At 44.3% G+C, this 21,750-nt stretch overlaps 1 protein-coding gene across 2 annotated transcripts in view; it reads right to left on the reverse strand.

Moving 5' to 3' along the window:
* Positions 1 to 21,750, reverse strand: part of XPO6 (exportin 6) — a 55,402-nt gene that overhangs the window by 4,489 nt on the left and 29,163 nt on the right. Inside the window, exons 7-20 of one of the 2 annotated variants that reach the window (XM_065683722.1) lie at positions 20,092 to 20,545; positions 16,301 to 16,427; positions 15,271 to 15,380; positions 12,956 to 13,064; positions 11,692 to 11,781; positions 9,423 to 9,492; positions 7,863 to 8,022; positions 6,945 to 7,037; positions 5,602 to 5,746; positions 4,837 to 4,983; positions 3,490 to 3,679; positions 2,189 to 2,344; positions 707 to 821; positions 33 to 204 (exon numbers count right to left, since the gene is read on the reverse strand). In XM_065683722.1, the coding sequence (XP_065539794.1) occupies positions 33 to 204; positions 707 to 821; positions 2,189 to 2,344; positions 3,490 to 3,679; positions 4,837 to 4,983; positions 5,602 to 5,746; positions 6,945 to 7,037; positions 7,863 to 8,022; positions 9,423 to 9,492; positions 11,692 to 11,781; positions 12,956 to 13,064; positions 15,271 to 15,380; positions 16,301 to 16,427; positions 20,092 to 20,545 (2,138 nt within the window). Of the gene's footprint in view, positions 1 to 32; positions 205 to 706; positions 822 to 2,188; positions 2,345 to 3,489; positions 3,680 to 4,836; positions 4,984 to 5,601; positions 5,747 to 6,944; positions 7,038 to 7,862; positions 8,023 to 9,422; positions 9,493 to 11,691; positions 11,785 to 12,955; positions 13,065 to 15,270; positions 15,381 to 16,300; positions 16,428 to 20,091; positions 20,546 to 21,750 lie in introns of both variants that reach the window. The other variant, XM_065683720.1, reaches the window with a different exon arrangement.

The raw sequence follows: 21,750 nt of genomic DNA on the forward strand, positions 1-21,750 counted from the left end.
CCATCCTCCACCTCATGTGAGAACAGCCCTACCTCCGCAATGATGGGGTAGACCTGCTCCATGCACAGCGAGATGACACTGGGTAGAAACGGTTTGAACACTTGGCCTGGCTCTTGTACCACCACTTGCAGAATTTTCAGGAACTTCTCCACCACCCGACAGCCAGTGCTGCCCTCATGGAGGATGCTCTCTGCCAACTGCTCCCTATGACAGAAACAGTCATGGCACAGGAAGCTTCACAGGGATCTGCACACTTACTGGATTTACAGGAAAGCAGGTAGTGCCTGTGAACTTGTTTAATACAAGCTAAGGAGATGAAGCCACAGAAGGAAACTAGTTTTTGACTGAGGACTGACAGACTCCACTCCAGAATAAGAGCTTAAGTGGTGGAGTTGGAACACCCTCAGATTTTGGGTAGGAACTAAATAGGCAACGTGAGAATCCAGTTCAGCATCACACACTTCCAGAAAGTCCGTGGGAGAGCTGAGACTGTGATGGCATGTGTGACCGATGTGCATGGGCTGGGTCACTTCAGACTTTGAAGCATCTTCCCTGGATTTAGTCCTGGGACATGATAAAAGTTTGGACACAGACCGTCAGGGTTGGAAACTCTACACTCTTTAGGGACAGGGACCTGTTGTGTGAGCCCCTTACTAACACGGATCATCCTCAGGGATAGAAAGCAGCAACCAACACAGGACAATACCTGGTGAACATGTTTAGGAAGGTCTGTATGATCTGCTCAGTGAAAGGCACTCCCATCTGTACCCTCAGTCCTTGAAACAGAGTGAGGAAGAAGCTCAGCATCTCATCTGTCACATCTAAGAACAGGAAAGCAAAAAGAATGTGTTAAGGTAACATTCAAATCCATCAATGAGTCTTATGTGAGATTTGCTCCAGGGAACCCCATTTACTCTAATAAACTTAGCAGGAAGGCCATTAGAAACTGAAACCAACAGTCAGTACTACAGGGTTTAAAGGTTGTTCATCCATTTCTGAAAACTGCCAAGGATGACCAATACAGGCAGCACGAAGCAGCTCAGATCAAATACAATACTACCAGCAAGGCCCTTAGTCTGCTCTGCCTACACAGAGTGTGTGGGGAAAGCCCTGGCCATGGTCTGGGCCGATCTTCAGTTGCTCACCACTCATACAGGGTTAACAGGAAATCCAAGGAAATCCAAAACAGCTCTGCAGCTTGCGGGGGGAGGGCTGGAGGCACAATCCAGCTTTTTTTTTTTTTAGGCAGTAACTGAAAAGATCCATCTAACTTCAGCAGTCCTCTGCAGCACATGGTTATGCATTAGCTGAGCAGCACCACGGCTAATGCTTCATCAACCCCAACACGCTTTATTGAATAACAAGGGGAAGCTGAAGCTGCTCAATTCCTCCTTCACACAGCCTTTTATAGCCAATAAATAGCAGTGGCATGAGGCTGCTAGCCTGTTCTGAAGACAGCAGTTACTGCAGTCACAGCATCAGCTCACTGTCTTGGATTTGTTCTGCATTTCAACTTTGTTTTGCCTCCCCCTCGCCTGCTTCACTGAGAAAATCCCACCTAGCTCCAAAAGTTTTCCTGGAACATCTTGGTCTTTGTGAGAGAAGCTGCTGTAGTCCTGGGCATCTGAGCTACCCTAATGTGATACAAAATGTAAATCACTGGCCAGAAGATTGCCAAGCAATAGTCCTGGTTACATCTCAGGAGCCTTGCCTTTACAAGGAAAAATAAACCCACATCCCGGGGCTGGAACTAGATGATTTTTAAGGTCCCTTCCAACCAAACCAGTCTGTGATTCTATGATAATTTGACCTGATGAGATTGTCTCCTCCTTGCTTTCAAGGGTCTGGAGAAAATTTAAGTGGCAAACATAGCTAGACAGGGTATTCTAAAGCTTTTTTTATGTGCTCAGGATCAGCTCCATTTTGTCTCACTGCTGAACACGATGCAAGGCACCTCCATCTTCTGGAAGCGTGACAAACCTTCATGCCTGTATCCTAGATGGCAGAGATCTCCCTTTCCTGTTCCAGTCCAGCCCAGCCCACACAGAAGTACAGCCTCTCTTTACACTTAGGCACAGAAAGCCCACACACTTCACATGAACGCCACGATTCTATGCTGATGGACTCTGGGTGTCATCAGTAGGTCATGAAGCTACTCACAGCATTAAAACCTGTCCTATGGTTATACCTGACTGATGAATGAAAGCTGGGAAGAGGGCTAGTGAGACCTGCACGGATTCTTGCAGCGACTGATAACAGATCTGTCGAGACTTGGTGGATTCTCCAGAGATACTTCCTACAATATCTTCTAAAACGCTGAGTGTCTGATGGATGATCACTTTGGCTGCAAAATAAGAGATGTGATACTTCCTGCATGTGTCAACACTACTCAAGAGGCAAGAAATGAAGTTCACAAACAGAGGAACTAAAAAACCCTACAAGGCAGCACATACACCAAATCCAGGTTGGAGTTAAAGATGTTTCCAAGTGCATGTTCGTATTTTGAATTGGTTTTACTTGATCACTGTGGCTACTTGCTTTCTGTTATGCAGGTTTACTGCTCTACAGATGCATCCACTGCTCAGCTACTCAGGTGCAGAGGCTGAGGGGAGCTGTAGACAACATTATTCCTAACATGCTAATGCTACAGAAACACTAACCAAGAAAAACGCAGCACATTATGACAGCCAGATATACTGCAGGTTTTGATTTCTGAAATAACAACTGGAGTGATACACAGTCACTATAAACTAACCCAGATGCTGGGAGATCTTAACTGGCTCGGTTCCTCCCAAGTGAGCAGTCTCTGATACCCTTCTTGTGAGGAGCAAACAGCTACCATGCTCCCCCCTCACAGAGAGCTGACCAGCACACCATGTTGGTCAGAAGCTGTCATACTGCATACTTAGAATCAATAGTTTTAAATAGATTCTCAAAAATAAAATCCAATCAAAAAACTCCCAGATATCCCCAAAAGCAGTCACAAAATATACACTTTCCAAAGGTCCCTGAACCAAATCAGTTTAGGGCTCTCCTCCCTCTACACTTCTTCCCAAGCCTGGAATCAATTCTTATTTCCTCCCTTAAGTTTTTATAACTATAATCTGCATTTAATACTGCTTCCACCCAATGTTTCTAATCCTACAGTGTTACAGCCTTAGGATGTGAAGTATTCCTAATGAAATCAGTGCTATTGGAAGTCTTATCAACAAATTTGACCCCACCTTTCCTGCACAACTAAGGAAGACAGTAGTTTGATGGACGAGTTTATAGGCAAGCTGGGGTGAGAGTGCCCTTCACAAACCCCACAGGAGAAGAGTCCCTAAAGAAAAAGAAAACAGAAATTCCCCCCTTTCCTGTCCTCCCCATACACTAAACACATTTTTTCAGGCAAAATAATTGTTGGGGAAAATCAGCTTAATGTCACCCATCAGCAGTTTGCAGTGCAGGCGTCAGAAAACAGCACACACCAAGACACGTGGTACTTACTGTCCTCCAGCTGTACCTTCCTCTGTGGCAAGATGGCATTGGATTTGAGCTGGCGGTATTCCCTCGTGAGGGCAGAGATGAGGCTGGCATGGTTGGTGGAGCGAACTGCCCACTGCTGTTCACTCTCTGGAAGGTTTGGCCAGGGCAGCAACAAGACGTTTGACAGTGCTCTGCACACCAGCACCTGGGCCTATAAGTGATGACACATTAAACCAAGAGACAAAGTTTGACCTTTTTGCAATGCATTTTTTGCTAGAGCACAACCCCAGAGTGAAGGGACATTTTCTGGCTCTTCATCTGGCAGCCTGGAGAAGAGAAGGCTTAGGAGGGACCTTAGTGCTCTCTACAACTACCTGAAAGGAGGTTGTAGTGAGGTGGGGGTTGGTCTCTTCTCCCAGGTAAGAAGTGACAGGGCAAGAGGAAATGGCCTCAAGCTGTGCCAGGGGAGGTTCAGACTGGATATTAGGAACAGTTTCTTCCCCAGAGGGTGCTCAGGCATTGGAAGAGGCTGCCCAGGGCAGTGGTGGAGTCACTGTCCCTGGAAGTGTTCACAGTGTAGATGAGGCCCTCAGTGACATGGTTTAGTGGTGTCCTTGGCAGTGCTGGGGAATGGCTGGACTTGATGATCTTAAAGGCCTTTTCCAACCTGGCTGATTCTATGATTCTACCAGCAGCGCTCACTGTTGAAGGAAACAGGTCAACAGCAGAAGGTGAACCTAAGTAAAAACTAGCAGCTCTGCAAGGTGAGAAGCAAAGCTCCACGACTTAAGGGCTAGAACCAGCACCCAGCTCTATCATCCTTCCCCTGCAATGGTAAGTCCCTGTTCTTCATATTCATAAACCCAAAGATGACATCAGTTTCATTACTTCTTGTCTGGTTTACACACTAAGCTTCTGTGATTGTGTAGCACTTCATGCCTCCATGCCAGCGGACAATACAACCACATCCCAGCCCTCCACTATGGCTTTTCAATACTTCTGTAATATAAATACTAACTTGGCGTGAGGTATGTGGAATAATAATACAAGTTTCATAGAAAAAAAACTTGTGTGTGTCAGAATCAGTGTGCCTTTCCTGTAAAGAGAATGCATCATCGGGGACTGTCTTGTGTCAACAAGTGAGGAAGGAATAAGATCTAAGGAGTGCAATTGTGATTTTTCCTTATTCTGTTGCTTGAAATAGATCATTACTGACAAACTGTATCACAGTGACTCCTGCATAGCCACAGGACAGAGATAACTACTGCCCCTGCCCTTTACTGTTGAGATTATACCTCATACAGTACGAGCCAAGGCACAGCTTCTCAAGGACACTTCATCTACATACTTCATGCTTCAGACAATCACCTTATCAGGAAGCTGCTGAGCAGAAGTGTCTGTGATCCTGTTGAACACCTTCTGTACTGCTGGGATGCTGATCAAGAACACTGGTCGCACTGTGGTGGCTAAAGAGACTAGCAGGTGGCACGCAGATAGCAGCAGCTTCTCCTGCACCTGAAAGAGAGGGTGGTCAGGCTGCCCAGTAACACCATCATGTGACACACCACTGGTGTCGGACAGCACAGTGAGCTGCCATTGACAGCTTTTCACAAGCGAGACTGCTTAATAGCATTTATTTGCCAATTAGAGCACAGATCAGTTCCCTTAAAAGTGTGAAAGAGAGATTTCCCCGCTTCAAGCCATAAAATCATTAGGCTGAATTTATATGCCTGAGATGCTTATCTCGTACTAGCCTGATCTACAATGCTATCTAGAACTCTTCTTGGTCTCACCCTATATGAGACACCTGTTGCCGCTCTAGGAAAGACATCCAGCTCTCATTGCTGACAGACATCATGCCTGCCCCATCCCTGGCCGTGTTCAAGGCCAGGTTGGACAGGACTTGGAGCAACCTGCTCTACTGGAAGCTGTCCCTGCTTGTGGCAGGGGGTTGGAACTGAATGAGCTTTAAGGTCCCTTCCAACCCAAACTATTCTATGACTCAGAATGATTCATATCAGGAGAAACAGCATGGTCCAAAGCAGACCGTTAAACAAGAGAACAAAACTGTGCCCCTTGAGGGTCTCTGGCTCCAGCGGAAGCCTTCCCTCAGCCCGGAAATGACAAAGGTACCTTTGAGCTGATGAGGGGTGTAATAGCCTCCAGAGTGGTGGAGACAAGCGAGATGAACTGCTCCGGGTTCTGGCGATGAACTTCACTGTAGAACTGTGCCAGCCAGTGTGCATAGGCCTGCAGGGCTGCCAGGGACTGAGCATGCCTGCGGAAGAGCAGAGCAAGAATAAGATACGTACATGGGATAAAAGGCACGTCCTCCAGGACCACTGCAGAAGGGCCCATGTCCTGAGCATGGTAGTTCTGACAGCACGAGCCAGAAGAATATTGATATTTTCAGACAAAGCTGTCAGCTTTTTCTTTAAATTGCTTACTACCATTTTTTGCCTCAGACCCTGTATATTCAAAGCATATTTAAACATGTGCAGAAACTGAACTCACTCACCCAGCAACAGTATTAAGCCAAAAGGTCAAATCATAATCGATTATATTTGATAAGGTCAAATTCTAATCGACTGGTAGGTCAGCCATAACCATACTTTATAATTACACTTCTGACACAAGGCCATATTAAGATTTTTTGAGTTAGGACATTTCTCTGGGACTATACAGAGGAACACCCCTCACTAACAGATTGTGGAAAAAAGCCTCCCGTATTATTTTAAACTAGAAAAGCAAAAAGACCATTAAAAGAACATTATCTGCACAAAAGTCAGTGCTAGTAATTTAGGATTATTAGGAGAAATCCAGGGAGCTACATGATGAAACCTCAAGGGGGATTTCAAGGAGCTCCTGTACAGGCAATTGCAAACTAGAACAAGCACCTGACATGTTCAAAAGGACAACCTTAAATTCTCCTCACAAACACCAGCTGGCAGGAAATAGGTTTGTACTACACAGCCTGAGGAATAGAAGGGCTCTTAAAGGCTGTCAGAGTGGGGCTCTATTACTAGCAGCATCAATTTCACACTTAATGTCAACTTCTGGATTGAAGGTATTTATTTGTTTCAGAAATGACCTGCATAGCTGGAAGGCACATTTGTCTTGGAAGCCGAGTACTCAAAATCCTGTACTAGGAAAAACATCTTTTTCCTGAGCCATAGATCTGACTTTGGTAGCAAAAAAATCCATAAAGTGGAACTACACACAGAGAGTAGATCAATTTCTTGACACACCACCATTATGGCACTTATTTCATCATTTAATTACACGGCAAAAGAATTAAGCTTTTACAACCACTGGTACAGGGCAGAATAACAGTTTTAGAGCTAATGGGCATTTTTAATTCTCATCACAAATATCTTTTTCTTTAAATAACCTGAGAACATCCATTTGAGGATGTACCATCCCATATAGATACCAAGATTAGATCCAACCATTTGCACTGTCTATCTCATACTCACACATCGATAAGGTCAGGTTTCAGTACAGATGGTACCGCAGTTTCGATGTTGTACAGTTTAATCTGGGATCCATACAGTGTTACTTTTACCAACCTGGAAATGAACACATACAGGGCAGTGTGAGATGGATATACACATGTACAAATCTGCTTTAACATCTATCTGAATGCAGCTCTTTGCAAGTCCGTGTCAATATTTAGCTAATATGCAGACAAGGCTTGGACCATTTAGTTGAAAATAATTTGCAGTAAGATGTAACAAATACAATGCTCCTGCATGAAAATGAAAAAACATAACCAATGCAGTCATGTAAAGCCCTGAAGGTCTGTAATTTGCAACCATGTGCTAATTAAGTTTCTTGGAGGGAAAGAATGGAAGGATGCCTGCCTTTTGGTTTTCACAGGTCTTTTCATAGAATCATGGTCTGTGTTGGAAGGGAGGTTAAAGCTCATCCAGTCCCAACCCCCTGCCACGGGCAGAGACAGCTTCCACTAAACCAGATTGCTCTAAGCCCCATCCAACCTGGCCTTGAACACTGCCAGGGATGGGGCATTTCTCTTTCCACTTAAGAGATTTTGGTGATTTAGCTTTCAGAGATATAATTTTGAAGTAATCAAACTCTACATCTCATTTCATTGCATCACACATGCAGATGCTGGAAAACAAGTACTTCAATCTTTCACGTGACTGGTATTATTTAATCCTTCCGACTAGGTTTTTCATTAAGGATTTAGAAAGCTACCTGGGAAACATAGCACTGATGAATATAACAAGATTCTGGCTAATGAGTTCTTCATATCTCAATTCAATCATAACAAGGGAAGGCAGAAAGAAACCTTGGTTTTCACACTCACTGCAGTGGTGGCGATTGCTCCTGGTACTGCTGAAGGGACAGCAAACCCCAAAACCCATTCCTACCTCTCTACCACTGTTAGAGCATCGTTGAACCTGGCAGCAAACACATCCCCAATGAAGTACTCTGCTAAGCGCCCAACAGCCTGCAGCAAGGAGCTCAGGTCCCTTAAGGAACAGTGCAAGCGGCGGCAATCATTCTCTGCAGTGATGTTCAGCCTGTGACCTGGAATGACAGGAAAGTTCATTAGCAATGAAGTCAACAGACCTCAGTGTCAACAACTGCTTGTGCTAATAGCCACTAAGAGCCTAGCAGTCTGAAAGCTCATACTTGAAAAACCTTGTGCAAGAAAGTCGCATGTGTTTTAATAAATACAGCTCTTTGGGCTGGGAAACCTAATTACAGAGATACAGGAAATGCAAAGTTTATTCTAATTACATTACAAGCATTCTTCTTCAATTAGCTCAGCAGCGGGTCACAGTTCAAATTGCAGCACTGCCCATGTGACCGAAATACTGAAATTGGGCAAGACGAGCCAAACTGTTCTGACTGCCACACTTTGAATTCCAATTTAAAGGCTGAAACATGTTACCAAGTACATTTATTTATATTCTATTCATACATTTATTCATACATTTATTTTATTCTATTTGTGTTAATACCTACATAAACGGGAGCCTTTCTGTCTATCTGCTGACATGGAAATTCACCCCAGCTCTGTAGAGGTCACTACCCAAACTCCCTCTAATGGCCAGAGGGTTAAAAGTGTTCCAACAGCACAGCCACATTTGTAACAGTAGTGTTTGCTTCTGATGTGAGAAGTCATTAATTACTTTTATATTTCTCATATAAGGAACGTATGACTAACTAGATTTGCCAGTCTTATTATTTATGCAATCATCCTACCACTCAGTTGTATAGATACCTGCTTTCCAAACACTCCAGACCTTTAACTAAAAAAGCAAGTAAGTTCTGCAATACCACATTTCCATGTGCAGCAATACTGAAATACAAGAGATTCCTTTGCTGGTCATACCAGGCAACTTTAATCAGCTCAGCTACACTGTTTTGCTATACCTCAGCTACAATCTTTCCTCACACAGATCTCACTACTATGACCTTCCTTATTTCTCAGGAAGGAGCAACTAAGCTACACTCGTATTTTGTATTCACTTGAGAGCACTGGTGTCTTTGTAAACTACTTCATACATGAAGGCTCCTGAAATGCCAGGTAGATAAGAAACTACTACAACATTGTAAATAGTTCATCTTCTCATTGACTCAAAATAGTTTTAATTCACCCTAAATAAAAATACTCCTATGGTGGACAACTTCCCACAAGATTTGAGCCCCAAGCAAATGGGAGCACAACCTTTCTTGAAATAAATTTAATGGGAGGAAAAAGGTCATCCCATCCATGTTAATGTAGTATTTGAAGCTGCATACCTGTTTTTAACAAGAAAATAAATCACATTATTAGACGTCTGCTGAGATGGTTACTAAGCCATTAGACACCATACACGTGTTCAGACCCTCAATGGAACATGGAAGAAGCAACACCAAGGCAGGTCTAGACAGCTTTTGCAATCAGTTATTCAAACAGTGAGGATCACAATGGTTATTACCCGTCCCTGAAGTGACCACAAACTGCTGGAGTCCCAGATACACTTCCAAGTTATCCTGCAGAACTGGAAACTAGAAGAGACAAGAAAAGAGAGTGATTTGGGGGCTTGGAAGACAGTTAACATCCAACTACCGATTACACAGTGCACAAATTTTCTTACTTCTCCCTAGTGTTTTCAAAAAGACATTTGGAGAAGAAGCAAGTTGCTAGGTTATGGCCTGATCCTGCATGCCACAGCTTCTCATGTCTTGATAGCTGTCATGAAAGCCACAAAGATCACCACCCTGAAGGCACTTCACTGTGGTAGCTCTCCCTTTCCCACAAATACCAGCAATCAGCCTAACAAGATATTGGTCTGATAAGTCTAAGTGACAGCACAGCATGCCCCACCATGAATATACAGACGGACGTATAACCCAGACCAAACAGAGCTTGGAGCACAGGATGCTTGTGCTGCAGCCATCTCACTCCTAAGTATCAGCTCCTCAAAATGCAGCTACCAAAATACTGTTCAACCAAAGAGGTTTCCAAGCAAAGTGTAAAAGGGAAGTACTGCAGCAGGTAAGCTGCAGGCTGCATTAGGAAAGCTCCAAGGGGAAAACAACCAAGGAAGCAGCCACCACAGTCCTCATGCATCCTGATCTGGGAACACAGGGCAGGACTGACAGCAAACATGCCTGATCCTGGTGATACTTCAGCTGAGCAACAGGTGATGCTACCATGGGGGAAGTGAATTGTGCACACAGACTAGAAAGCCTTCTAAACAGTTTTCAGCCAGCCAAAGTACCTCAGTGATCTGAATTAAGAGATTGTGGTGTACCTGAATGCATTTGTATCCATACAGGACAAAATTGCACACTGACCTTTTCCTTGTAGACATCCCATCAGAAAAAGTATTTTCTAACCTTTTCAGCCTATTGGCAGAAGTCACCACATATGATGTGGCTGGTTTTATTAAAGTTCCCTCATCCATCAGCAGAAGGAACCACAGCCATTCATTGTCCAGCATGGGACAGAGTAACAGCAGTTGCTGTATGTTGTTTTAATTATTTGCTACTGACAGACCAGCCACTGCATCCAACAGCACTGCAGAGCACCATGAGAAGCACCTGAAACTGCTTGAGAAACTCCCATTTTATTCACTATACAAGAGTGATCTAATGCAGGGCTCAAGAAAGCACTCACCATCAAGTTTCTAACATGCTGTGCCTGAATAACAGTGGAGAGTCTTTATATAACTCCAGGAAGAGAGCTATTTAAAAAAAAAAAAACAGATAGTCTTCCTCATGTTAATGTGTTACTTTAAGGAAGCCACATGCTCTTCACCATATGACCCATATGCTCAGTGAAACAGCTGCTCCTCTGTCTGCCTCTTGCAGACTCATGCCATGTGCCACGCTGCAGAACAACTTGTACTTTCACATGAGGGCTGTTAAGTTCACTACTTTATTTGCTAGGAATAGTGCTCAGCTCAGCCATAACCGTTCTTAAATACAAGTATCAATTAAAAGCTGTTCAGGTCAGGCATCTTCTGCCCCTGCAGTAGCTTCATTTCCTCTGCTTCTTGGGAATGGTTCAGAGGTCCAGGTACACAGTATCTCCAGGAGAATTAATAGGCTTGCTTTGAGATCCTACTGCTATTACTTGTCTTTCCTCTCACCCAGCAAAAAGGCACTGAGTGCTCTGAATGTTGAACTACACTGGCTTACAGCCTCAAGATCTTCTCCTCAAAACCCACAATAATGCTACAAAGCCCAACAGCTTTTACACCACCAATTTTAGCAAGAGCAGTGGAACTAGCTGAAGCAAAGCACTTCTCTGTGTTTATCAGATGTAATTCCCAATTGCCTGAGGCACTTTCTTCAGCATTTATATCCAGCCTTTCATTTAAACAAAGATTCCACTCTTCTTAAGACCCATCTGCCCAATTCACAGCACTGCCACCTAACATAAAGACCAAGATAAACACCAGTGAAGGACTGCTGCCAAATATTTACACTTCGAAAGATGGTCTAAAGAGCTTTGTGTCCAGCAAGTAGGACTCAGATGCTCAATGAAGCACTCTCTTCAAAACACACCAAGAAATGTGAGAAAGCCAAAACCCAAGATTTTTTTCCTTCAGTTTCTGGTCTCCTCTTGCCAAGGTTTTACATCCAAAACCAAATTTCCTTCCCTTCTTTGGCACTGTGGCTTCTATTAAACAGCTTGCAACAATCTCCAGCAGTTGGTGCTCATTCCACATTGCACTTTTGGTCTGAATAACAACTTACTAGTGTGGAGAAGGCATGAGTTGGCAAGAGCTCCATGACTTTTGCAACCACTTCCAAGCTCTGGCGCAAGTACCGCTGCCACTCGGTCTGCTGCTACGGGAAGAAACACCAAGGTAAGTACAGGACATACAGAGGGAAACAGCTTTTGCAGACTAGTAGGTCTTAACTAAGATGTTTGGGTCTAGCGAGCTCCTTTCCAGAGCCTGGCTTTTGCAGACAACCAGATGCTGAAGGGTTACTGTTCTTGTGATTCTCATGTGCCACTAAGTACCTGATGGAGAATAGTTTTCCTAGCCAGGCTCTGGGCATGAGGGCGTATGTTTCCCTGGAGTGATAAGGCATAAGGATTCGCTCCCAAAGAACAGTTACTGCTCAGGTGACAAGCATCTGTTATACAGAACAAACTCTTGCAACCATTTGATAGATGTATTCCAATTCTATATTTATCAGTACTGAGATGATGTTTACAAATACCGACTTAGTAGAAATATCATAGAATCCCAGACTGGTTTGGATTGGAAGGGACCTCAAAGCTCATCCAGTTCCAACCCCCTGCCATGGGCAGGGACACCTTCCACTAGAGCAGCTTGCTCCAAGCCTCGTCCAGCCTGGCCTTGAACACTGCCAGGGATGGGGCAGCCACAGCTTCTCTGGGCACCCTATGCCGGTGCCTCAGCACCCTCACAAGGAAGAGCTTCTGCCTAAGAGCTCATCTCAGTCTCCCCTCTGTCAGGTTAAAGCCATTCCCCCTTGGCCTGTCCCTACAGGCCCTTGTCCAAAGCCCCTCTCCAGGTTTCTTGTAGCCCCTTTAGGCACTGGAGCTGCTCTATGGCCTCCCCTTAAGGAGCCTTCTCTTCTCCAGGCTGAACAAGCCCAGCTCTCTCAGCCTGGCTCCAGAGCAGAGCTGCTCCAGCTTAAAGATTTTGTATCAGAGGTAGTTCAGCACTTAATTTCCAGAACAACCAGATGTGGACACCTAATGCCTCTGAGAATCAGAATGTAAGTGTCTATATCCCCTCCTCCCCCAAAGAAGTTAAAAGAACAAAGTTAAAAACAGAGGTAATATCTTTTCAGTGTGACCTTAAATCCAGTTTTGTCATAAGTGTTTCATGCTGCTTTAAACCTCAAACCCCACACAGAATGAAGCAGCAACTGTCTAGCTTGTACTCAAAAGCACGAGCACTGGGAATGACATTCCAGGTGTTATCAGTGCAAGAGTTAATCTCTGGACCTGTAGTTGTCCTTGTTCAACTCTGCTCCTTACATCATCATCCAGTGTCTCGTCATCCAGCTCCTCCAGCTGTGCCTGGTTATACCTGAACTGGATTCTATTCAACACCTCTGTCAGCAACAGAACCAAGGCATCTTCGTACCTATGACCACAGAGAAACAGAGCAAGAGTTTGATACAACAATTCTGCAGAATTGCTGTGCCACAGCCCTTCCAGCAAAGGAGATAAGTCACACAGATGACAATTTCAAGTGGGCCACTGCAAAGATCCTGCAGCACAGCTTTAGAAGACTGCTGAGGAAACCCTAAGCGGATCCTGGGATTAAGAGTATCATGTCATTTCACATCACACCACACACTACCTGCAACAAAACAGGTTGGTAATATCTGACATTCCACTATCTCTGAAAGTGAAAGGGAAAACTGATAGCAACAGAAGCAGCCCACAAGTTCAAAACAGGAAAGGTAGGAGTGGCTTGCCAGGAATAACAGCAGATGCGCATGAACAGGAGGCACTGAAAGCTTTTTGTTGCTTAAGCTGCTCCTCAGCAGCCTGTCTGATGCTCTGCTTTTGGGCAGTGAATGCGAAATATGTGAAACAGGGCAGTTATTGCTGCATACCTCTAAAGGGAGACTCCCCTGAGGCTATTTGTTCTGCTATCCTCTTTCCCTACACTGTTGGCCAAAGAATTCAGGCCCTTGTCCTCTGAAACAAAGCCTGCCCTTTAACTACTAGTACTCTAACACGAAAGGCATGCCACTGAAAGATGTCTTTTCATCTCTCAGAGCTAGGAAGCTGGTAGAGAGCACAGAAAACCCTCCTCAATGATCACCTAAGAATAATGCCAAGCTGCAAAATCAGCACAGAGCCACCTGAGCATGAAGTCATTCCTGATGACACAGCATCAAAGTTTGGGGCTTTCAAGTGAAGCTGATTTGATTGTTTCAAAAACCTCCTTTCTCCTTTCTCAGCTAGGCTCCAGTGCAAAAGATCATGCTCTTTTCTAGGTGTGATCGGGTTGGAAAATTAGGCATTAGGATACACTACCAGACATTCAGAGCGTCATGTAATCCAAGTGTCAGCCTGGTCAGCTGAAGAAACTGATAGCTCTCTGTGCAAGGGAGGCTGAGCTACCATTTTTTCTTGTACTCAGATGATGTAACCCTTAATTCAGCAGTTCAACCAATAGTAAAAGCTGCAGTGTGCACAAAATGCAGAGTTTGTCAACCACAGAACAGGAAACGTCATCTGTGCTCCTGCAGTGCAACCTCTCCCAGGCTGTCAAAGTGCAGCGCTCGCTCGCCCAACAGCAGGAAGCTCTTGGTGTCAATGCTGTCCCTGAGGACAAAGCAGTACAAGCTTCAACCACTTGTGTGCTTCTTAATCTGCTTTAGTCTGACACATCTAGAGACAGCTATTGTATGTTTCCATGTTCTCCATCACAAACTGTTTGACACAAGTACGCATTACACACACATTAGCCAGGTGAAGAAGAGCAGAACACCAAGGCAGAGTTCAACAGCATTAGGGAGAGAGTGGCAAATTAGGAACAAATTATAACAGAATTCAAACGCTAATACCTACTACTTAAGAAATTAAAACCCCACGGTTCCCATGCTGAGAGGAAGAGTAGTGTCTGGTGTAAGCCTGTTCCACATTCATTCTTTATGGTTATGATGCCAGGCTGCCTTTCAAAAACCAACCATTTACACTTAGTGTGCTTGAGGGAAAGCAGCTTCCTTCTGCACTTAACACAGCACAAGCCATGGCACTTCTAAGCCTCCAAAAGTTGAGCAAAGTATCAGTGTACTCCCCAGATATTTAAAATGGCAGCAAAGGCACTCTTACCCAAAGAAAGCCCCCAACTTCAGGATACAGCACCTACAAAGGCAGAGCTGCCAACCACTGTTGCAACTGATGCACACAACCAGCAGAGATAAGCAAGTGGAACTTCTAACTTCCAGACACAGTCTCAGCAATATTTCTCAGAAACACATTCTCCACTTCAACAGGGATTTTAAAATACTAATAAAATATCTTTTTTCCTAGTTCTTAAATTATTTGTATGAGCTGTGCAAACACTTACCAGGCCTGGCAGACCACAAAGCTTTTTAACTCTGGCTGCCAAGTTCACCCACAATGCATGTGGCAGTTTTCTACCCTAATCTGCTCAGTTTAAATTATTTTGAGTGAGTGTGAAACACTTCTTCTACTTCACGATTTTAGAAGAAAGGGCCAAACCACACGTGAAGCTGGAGTAAGCAACAGCTTGTTTCTCACATCCTCTGCCATGGTGACCATGAAGGATCTTTGAGCTGTGACACCCTGAGAGCTTCCCCACTGCTCACCTGTTGAGTACTGCTTCTTTGTCTGCCAGACGACTTTTGATTTTGCTAGTCAGGTAGTCCAAGAAGAGCGTCCAGATGTCCAAGCAAGAAAAGTAACCTTCATGTGTAGGCTGAAATACCCCAAAATTTACAATGAGTATGGCAAGCTATGGCAAGACTGATTTCACACAATGAAAACACGAGTTAGCACACACTTCACAGGAAGGACTTCTTGCTTTATTAAAACACTTCTAGAAAGTCATTGGAGACATTAATAGCCGTCAAAAGATGAGCAGAAGATTTTGCACAAGGGTAGGAACCCAGGAATTACAAAGCTGGTCTCAGCATTAACCCATCTCATGGCTTGCTGCATCAGCTTCGAGCATTTTATAAATCTGCTGCCTTGTCATTATTCATATGTGGGGACTAACAGGGGTTTGAATTCACTGTGACAGCTTCTACAGCAAGGTAGCACACAATAACCCCAACCTTGGCTTTTGATACAATACCAAAACTCACACGGAAAGCCTCAGATAAAAGAATCACATTCAGGAGAAAGAAAAGCATCCCCAAACATAAAATGAGCAAGATGGAGATGCCCTATCACTGACAGTGTTCAAGGCCAGGTTGGATGGGGCTTGGAGCAACCGTCTAACAGTCTAGTGGAAGGTGTCCCTGCCTGTGGCAGGGGGTTGGAACTGGATGAGTTTTAAGGCCCCTTCCAAGCCGAGGCAGTCTGGGATTCTATGATTGTTCCAGACAACACTGTCCGTTCCAAGGACTAGCAAATAAATAAAAGCAAAACCAAAGATAAACACCAGGCAAGTTGCTCTTGCAAGATGTGACCCCTGTCTCCAACTAAATCAAGGGCACATTAAGCCATTTCCAAGTCCCCAGCACTAGACGGGAAGTGCCAGAAAGACAAGTTAATAGTTTTTTTCCTAGGCTAACTTGAGGTATCAGCTTCCCTGGGGAAAACAAGCTAACCCTGTTTTTTGTGCAAAACAGAAGAGAGAACAGACCGTAGAAAAACAATGTCTCAGGGCTGTACCTGATGAAAAGTGTATTTGAACAACAGTGCCAGAAACTCAACCACAGGGAACTGGGAGTAGGATTCAATTCGTCGTAGGTGGACGCTCACAAAGAGACGGAGAAAATCCGTAAACTTCTCAATGTAGCTACAAGGGAAAGGAGAAAACAACTGAAAAAACATGAAGGATGCCACAAGTTAAAGCAATTTCATGGAAACAGTGATCAAATTTACTCAAAATCCTTTTAATAAAAGAAAGTTACAATTAACAACCAGTAGAACAATTAAAATATAAAGCCCTGCAACAATTACCTACCTTCATTCCGTTAATACCTGAAACAGTAGAAAAGACAGTCTAGTCAAAAGCAACTTTTAATATTCAGGTAAATATACTTGAGTTCAACCAGGCCTGCAAATAGGCACAGTCTCCCCCCACCCTAGAGGAATAATTAATAGCAGGGGTCATCTTACTGATATAGATAGGATTAGTGGAATAAATAGTACCGCTGAGGATTTCAGCTGGAAGCAAGAAGTTAACACAGGAGTTAGCAATACATGTGTTACATTTACACAGAGTAGTTGAAGCACCATGGAGCTGAGACCTTGGAAGAATGGTTTCTCCTGCAGTGCAGACCAACCATCCAAAAGTTTCTGAACTGAGTCCAGGCTTTTGTGACTAAATTAGACTATAAAGACAAATCTTATTCCAAAGCATGGGACTACTCAATGCTTGGGACTGCACAAAGTGAAGGTCCAAAGGAAGCCTGCTACCAACACTTAAGGGAGTCCAGCAAGAGCACAACCTCAATGAAGCACTGAGGGTTCCCAAGGATGCACCTGGGGGGGAATTACCAGGACCACAGTGGGGCAGGTAGGCTTTTACTGGGGATTAAGAACACACCCTGCACAACACAAGCTTCATCAAGGTTAGAAGTCATCTTCATGTCTACTTATACAGAAGAGTGTTCAATACTCCATTAGTTCAATGCATCCATCAGAGGACCAATGTATTGCAGCATCATACACATTGAGAGCTCCAGCAATCCAGTGGCATGGCTGTGTACAGAGAAGTCCATCCTTCCCACATGGCAAGAGCTCTAAAGTGCAAGAGCACTTGAAGTTTTTCTTTTAACTAAAAAGTTAGGCTTAGCAAAGTTTCAGACACACATGAACGGACTGGTTTTACTGTACAGCCTTGCTTTTCCTTTCTGCAAGCTTTTTTTGGGGGGAACCCTACTCTTCCTAATAACATTTCACTCAAGACCATAAGTACTGCCAGCTAACAAAGAGCTGCAACACTGTTGGTTGTTACAAGCCTACAAAACCACATAATACTCTGAATATGCAAAAAGATTAAGTTTCCTTTTTATTTGGCACTGCTTACTTCACAAGAGATCACTAAACACAGCTGATCGCAGATCAAACACTTCAGAAGTAAAGCTAGCAGGAAGAGTCCAGATCCAAACACCTCCTTCATGCTTTTAATTTTTTATTTCTTGAAGAGCTTCTGATCTCAGACCAGTGAAATTCTTACTTGGCCCCTAGGTCTGCCAGCCCCAAAGGTCCTTCTGCAGCCACTGGGCCATTGGTTGGATCCTTACTTGCCATGTTCTGGGATCCTCAAGTTTAAACCAAACACAAAAAAAGCAAAAGACAGTTTCAGCTTGCTCTTTTTCCAGACTAGTTTGGTAGTACCAGCTGTTCAAGAGCACTTTGTAAAAGAACAAAAATAACCAGCACCATGAGAAGAAGGGAAGGAACAGACCCAGGGCAAGCAGGTTCTGAAGACAGCAAACTACCTGAAGTTTCTTCAGTGCCAGTTCTCTTCAGGATTTGATTGTTAAGGTCCTTTCCAACCCTAACCACTCTACAATTCTAGGAGTTTTTTCAGTCCAAGCCGACACTTTCATGCAGTACAGCTGGATGTATTTAGACATACAAGTATAGCTATGCCCTACAGGGATATATACAAAGGGAAAATCCTCACATCCCTTTCCACAGAGAGGACAGTCAGCCCAGAGAAAGCTCCACTCCTCCAGAAGCCAGCTAAATCTTTCCAGTTTCCAGAACACAATTACATTCCTATTTCAGACCTTCACAATGAAGGGGTCTCACAATTACAGACACCAACAAATCTCTGTGGATAACATATCTAAGCAGCAGAACACGATAATATGGCAATACCATATCACGAAGGCCAACACAGCTAGAGACTTCCTGCAGTCTTGCCAGTGAAGGCTGCTTGCTCATGTTTTCCATAAAAGAAAGAACAAAGTGATACAAGAGATTGTGGGGTTCCAAGAAAGCTTTTCTGAAATCCAGAGTGAAAATCCTGGCACTCTGTGCACACACCTTGTATGCAATGGTGGCACATTCATACGTCTTATTTCTAGGACCCAGTGATACTGAAGTCGGAGCAAGTTAGTAAAAGAATGAACAAACAGAATTCACTGTTAAGCAGAAGTCATGATTAATCTAAGTTTATCACCCCAAAGTTACACATCTAAAGAGAAGAAAAAATGGCATTTTACAGAAGAAACATGCAAATCATCCCTACAAATGGACCCATGGTTTGTTTCCTAAATTCGTTTTTATTCTTGGTATTAAAAAAAAACCCAAAAACAAACCACAAACAAAAAAAAACCAAACCCAACACAAAGCACCCAAAAGCTCAAAGTCCTTGCAGCTGCACTGGGGATCAAGTTTTACACAGCAGCACCATGTACCTGTAACAGGACACTGAGCACATTCACACAGTCACAACCTATGGCCCACCATGAGCCCCAGCCTGACAGGCTCCCCATGGCAGCAGCCTGAAACAACAGGCAGCTTTCAAGCCCTCACCTCTTCCACCACCCTGCCAACAGGTGGATTCAACCACTCAACACAACAGCAAGACACTGAGGGTGCTGAGGCACTGGCACAGGGTGCCCAGAGAAGCTGTGGCTGCCCCTTCCCTGGCCGTGTTCAAGGCCAGGTTGAATGGCGCTTGGAGCAACCTGGTCTAGCGGAAGGTGTCCCTGCCCATGGCAGGGGGTTGAGACTGGATGAGCTTTAAGGACCCTTCCCACCCAAACCAGTCTGGGATTCTACAGAGTAGGGATATCTGATATCACAGAATTAAGCTGATTTAGGCAAAAAGGTGGCAGTAACAGTCTGCAAAATAACAGTACAGTCTCCCAAGATGCTCTGTCTTCCTTGCTGCCTTCTGTCAAGCCAGACAGCCCCTGCAGCAGAGCCATTCACTGCTGCCATGAATGGAGCAACCAAGGCTGTCTTTTGGTGGTGTTAAAAACAAAAATAAGTAAAAATGAAAAAGCAATGAGGAAACTGTCACATCTCAGTGAAGGGTAGGAAACTACTTCTATTTTCTTTCGAGTCATGACTCGTAGAATATCTACCCACTCTTTGTATGTTTGAGTTTAAGCAGAGAAGGCAGATACCGACCAAGAAAGGGGATACTGCAATGCCTTTACCTCACTGAGCCTCTTCTGTTTTCTGTTACAACTGAATGAAGGGCAGGTTCAGCTCTTGTGCCACCTCAGACCTGCAGTCAAACAATAACGAACGGGGGGAAAGGGGAAGAAGAGGACAGGAAAGAATACCAACGTGTGCCACCATGGTCTCTTAGCAAACTCAGCCCCTCACGGGAACCTTACCTGTAGGCACCTACCTTTCTGCCTGTCTCCCTCAGCACAGTACTCTGAAAAAAAGGCGATTAGACACACCATGCATGACTACAAAGTAATAAACACTGTCCTTTAGAAAGCAAGAGGCCCTAGCACAGCTACTTAGCTGTTGGTTGCTCTTACCTTTCATCCAGTTCCTCTAGCCGGCTCTTCACCGTATGAGCGTTGTTCTCCTTGGTAATCTTCTGCAGGAGGTAGAAAGTCTGCTGGAACATCCGCAGCAAATACTCTTCAAACTCCATAGGCACACAGTTCTTAGACATCAGTTCATTGATGCAAGACATAGCCAAAACACCAAGGCGGCCGCGCTCCTGTCCCAACACTGAGTTCTGGCTGCTGCCATTGACAGAAGACATCTTCCGAACACGGGTGTCGCAGCCAAAGCGAGCAAAGTGGAAAATGGTGGTGAGGAGTGATGGAGTGATGCTAGTAGATAAAGGGATCCAGCTGAAGAGGTGTGCCAGGCACTCCAGCGCCAGGGAACATATGTATTCACTTTCCGTGTCAAGGATGGGGATTGGCTGGTTCAACAGTTTGGCTGCACTGGGACTCTGCAACAGGCTACTCAATAGGTCACCTGGGATACAAAGCACACATCTGCATTATAAGTCAAGGCAATTCCCTTCAAAAGCTGCTATTGACCAGCCCTAGCTATAAAGCAAAAGCTGTCAGAGCCTGTGGCATTCAGCAGGTTAGTGCACAAAGACTCGTCTAAGATGAACTAGGGATTTTTCTCTTCAGGAATTCAGGAGTTTTGATCAGATCTCACATCAGATCAGGCTGGGAAGCACATTCACAGTGTTTTGGAAAACAGCAGTGCCATGGCATGTATTTTAGGAATTTAGGATAAATTCACGCCCTTCACAAGGTCAGCCATCCTTGATGTAAGCTTGCATGGGTTCTCTGGCACCTCCATGTTATACTGAACCTTGGCAGAGTTGCATCTGCTTGTATGTGACAGCTTATGGATGATGTAAGAGCAGATGTTCTGAGTCAGACCAAGAAGCCTACTTAATATGGTACCTTTTGTCAGTGACCAAAAGCCCAGGCAGGCACAGACCCCATTCCCCAGCCTCCAACCACTTGCCTTACAAAGGTTTCTGAAGCCAGGCAGGGTTTTGAAGGATTCTCCACAGCCTCAGGACTTATCTTAGAATCGCAGAATGGTTAGGGTTGGAAAGGACCTTAAGATAATCTACTTCCAACCCCCCTGCCATAGGCAGGTTCCATGACTTTATCTAGTCTCCAACTGCAGCCACATAAACTCAGTTGTTTGCAACATTCTGTGACAGAGTTCCACAGCTTAACTATATACCATGCAAAGACAGGCTTGGTTTGCGGCTTTTTCAGCTGATTGTTTCATTTCCTATCTTCTGTACCCAAACAGGGAAAAGAAATAATCTCTTTCCATTCACATGTCACTCAGTAGGTTTCTACTGCAGCTCCTTGCTCTCAATTTCTCTGAGGGAGTGAAGAGCACCACTTGTCTTGTTACTTATATGGAAGTCATTCAATACCCTCAATCATCTTTATTGCCTTCTACAAAGCTACCATTTCTACTCTATGCCTATTGATAAGGGAAGACAATAACTGCAGCCACTATTCAAGGTGTAGATGAACCTTAATTCCACGCAGCACCATAGCAGATAGCTATTTTTGACTGCTACTGACCTAATTTTTTTGTTGAATCATATGGTGCAATCCTCAGAAGGGAATTCTGCATACTGAAGGTGAGTTTGGAACCTGTGATTTGGCATGAGACGAGCATATATATATATACAC

The sequence above is a fragment of the Lathamus discolor genome, chromosome 6 (assembly GCF_037157495.1).
Source record: "Lathamus discolor isolate bLatDis1 chromosome 6, bLatDis1.hap1, whole genome shotgun sequence".
NCBI classification, from domain to species: Eukaryota; Metazoa; Chordata; class Aves; order Psittaciformes; family Psittacidae; genus Lathamus; species Lathamus discolor.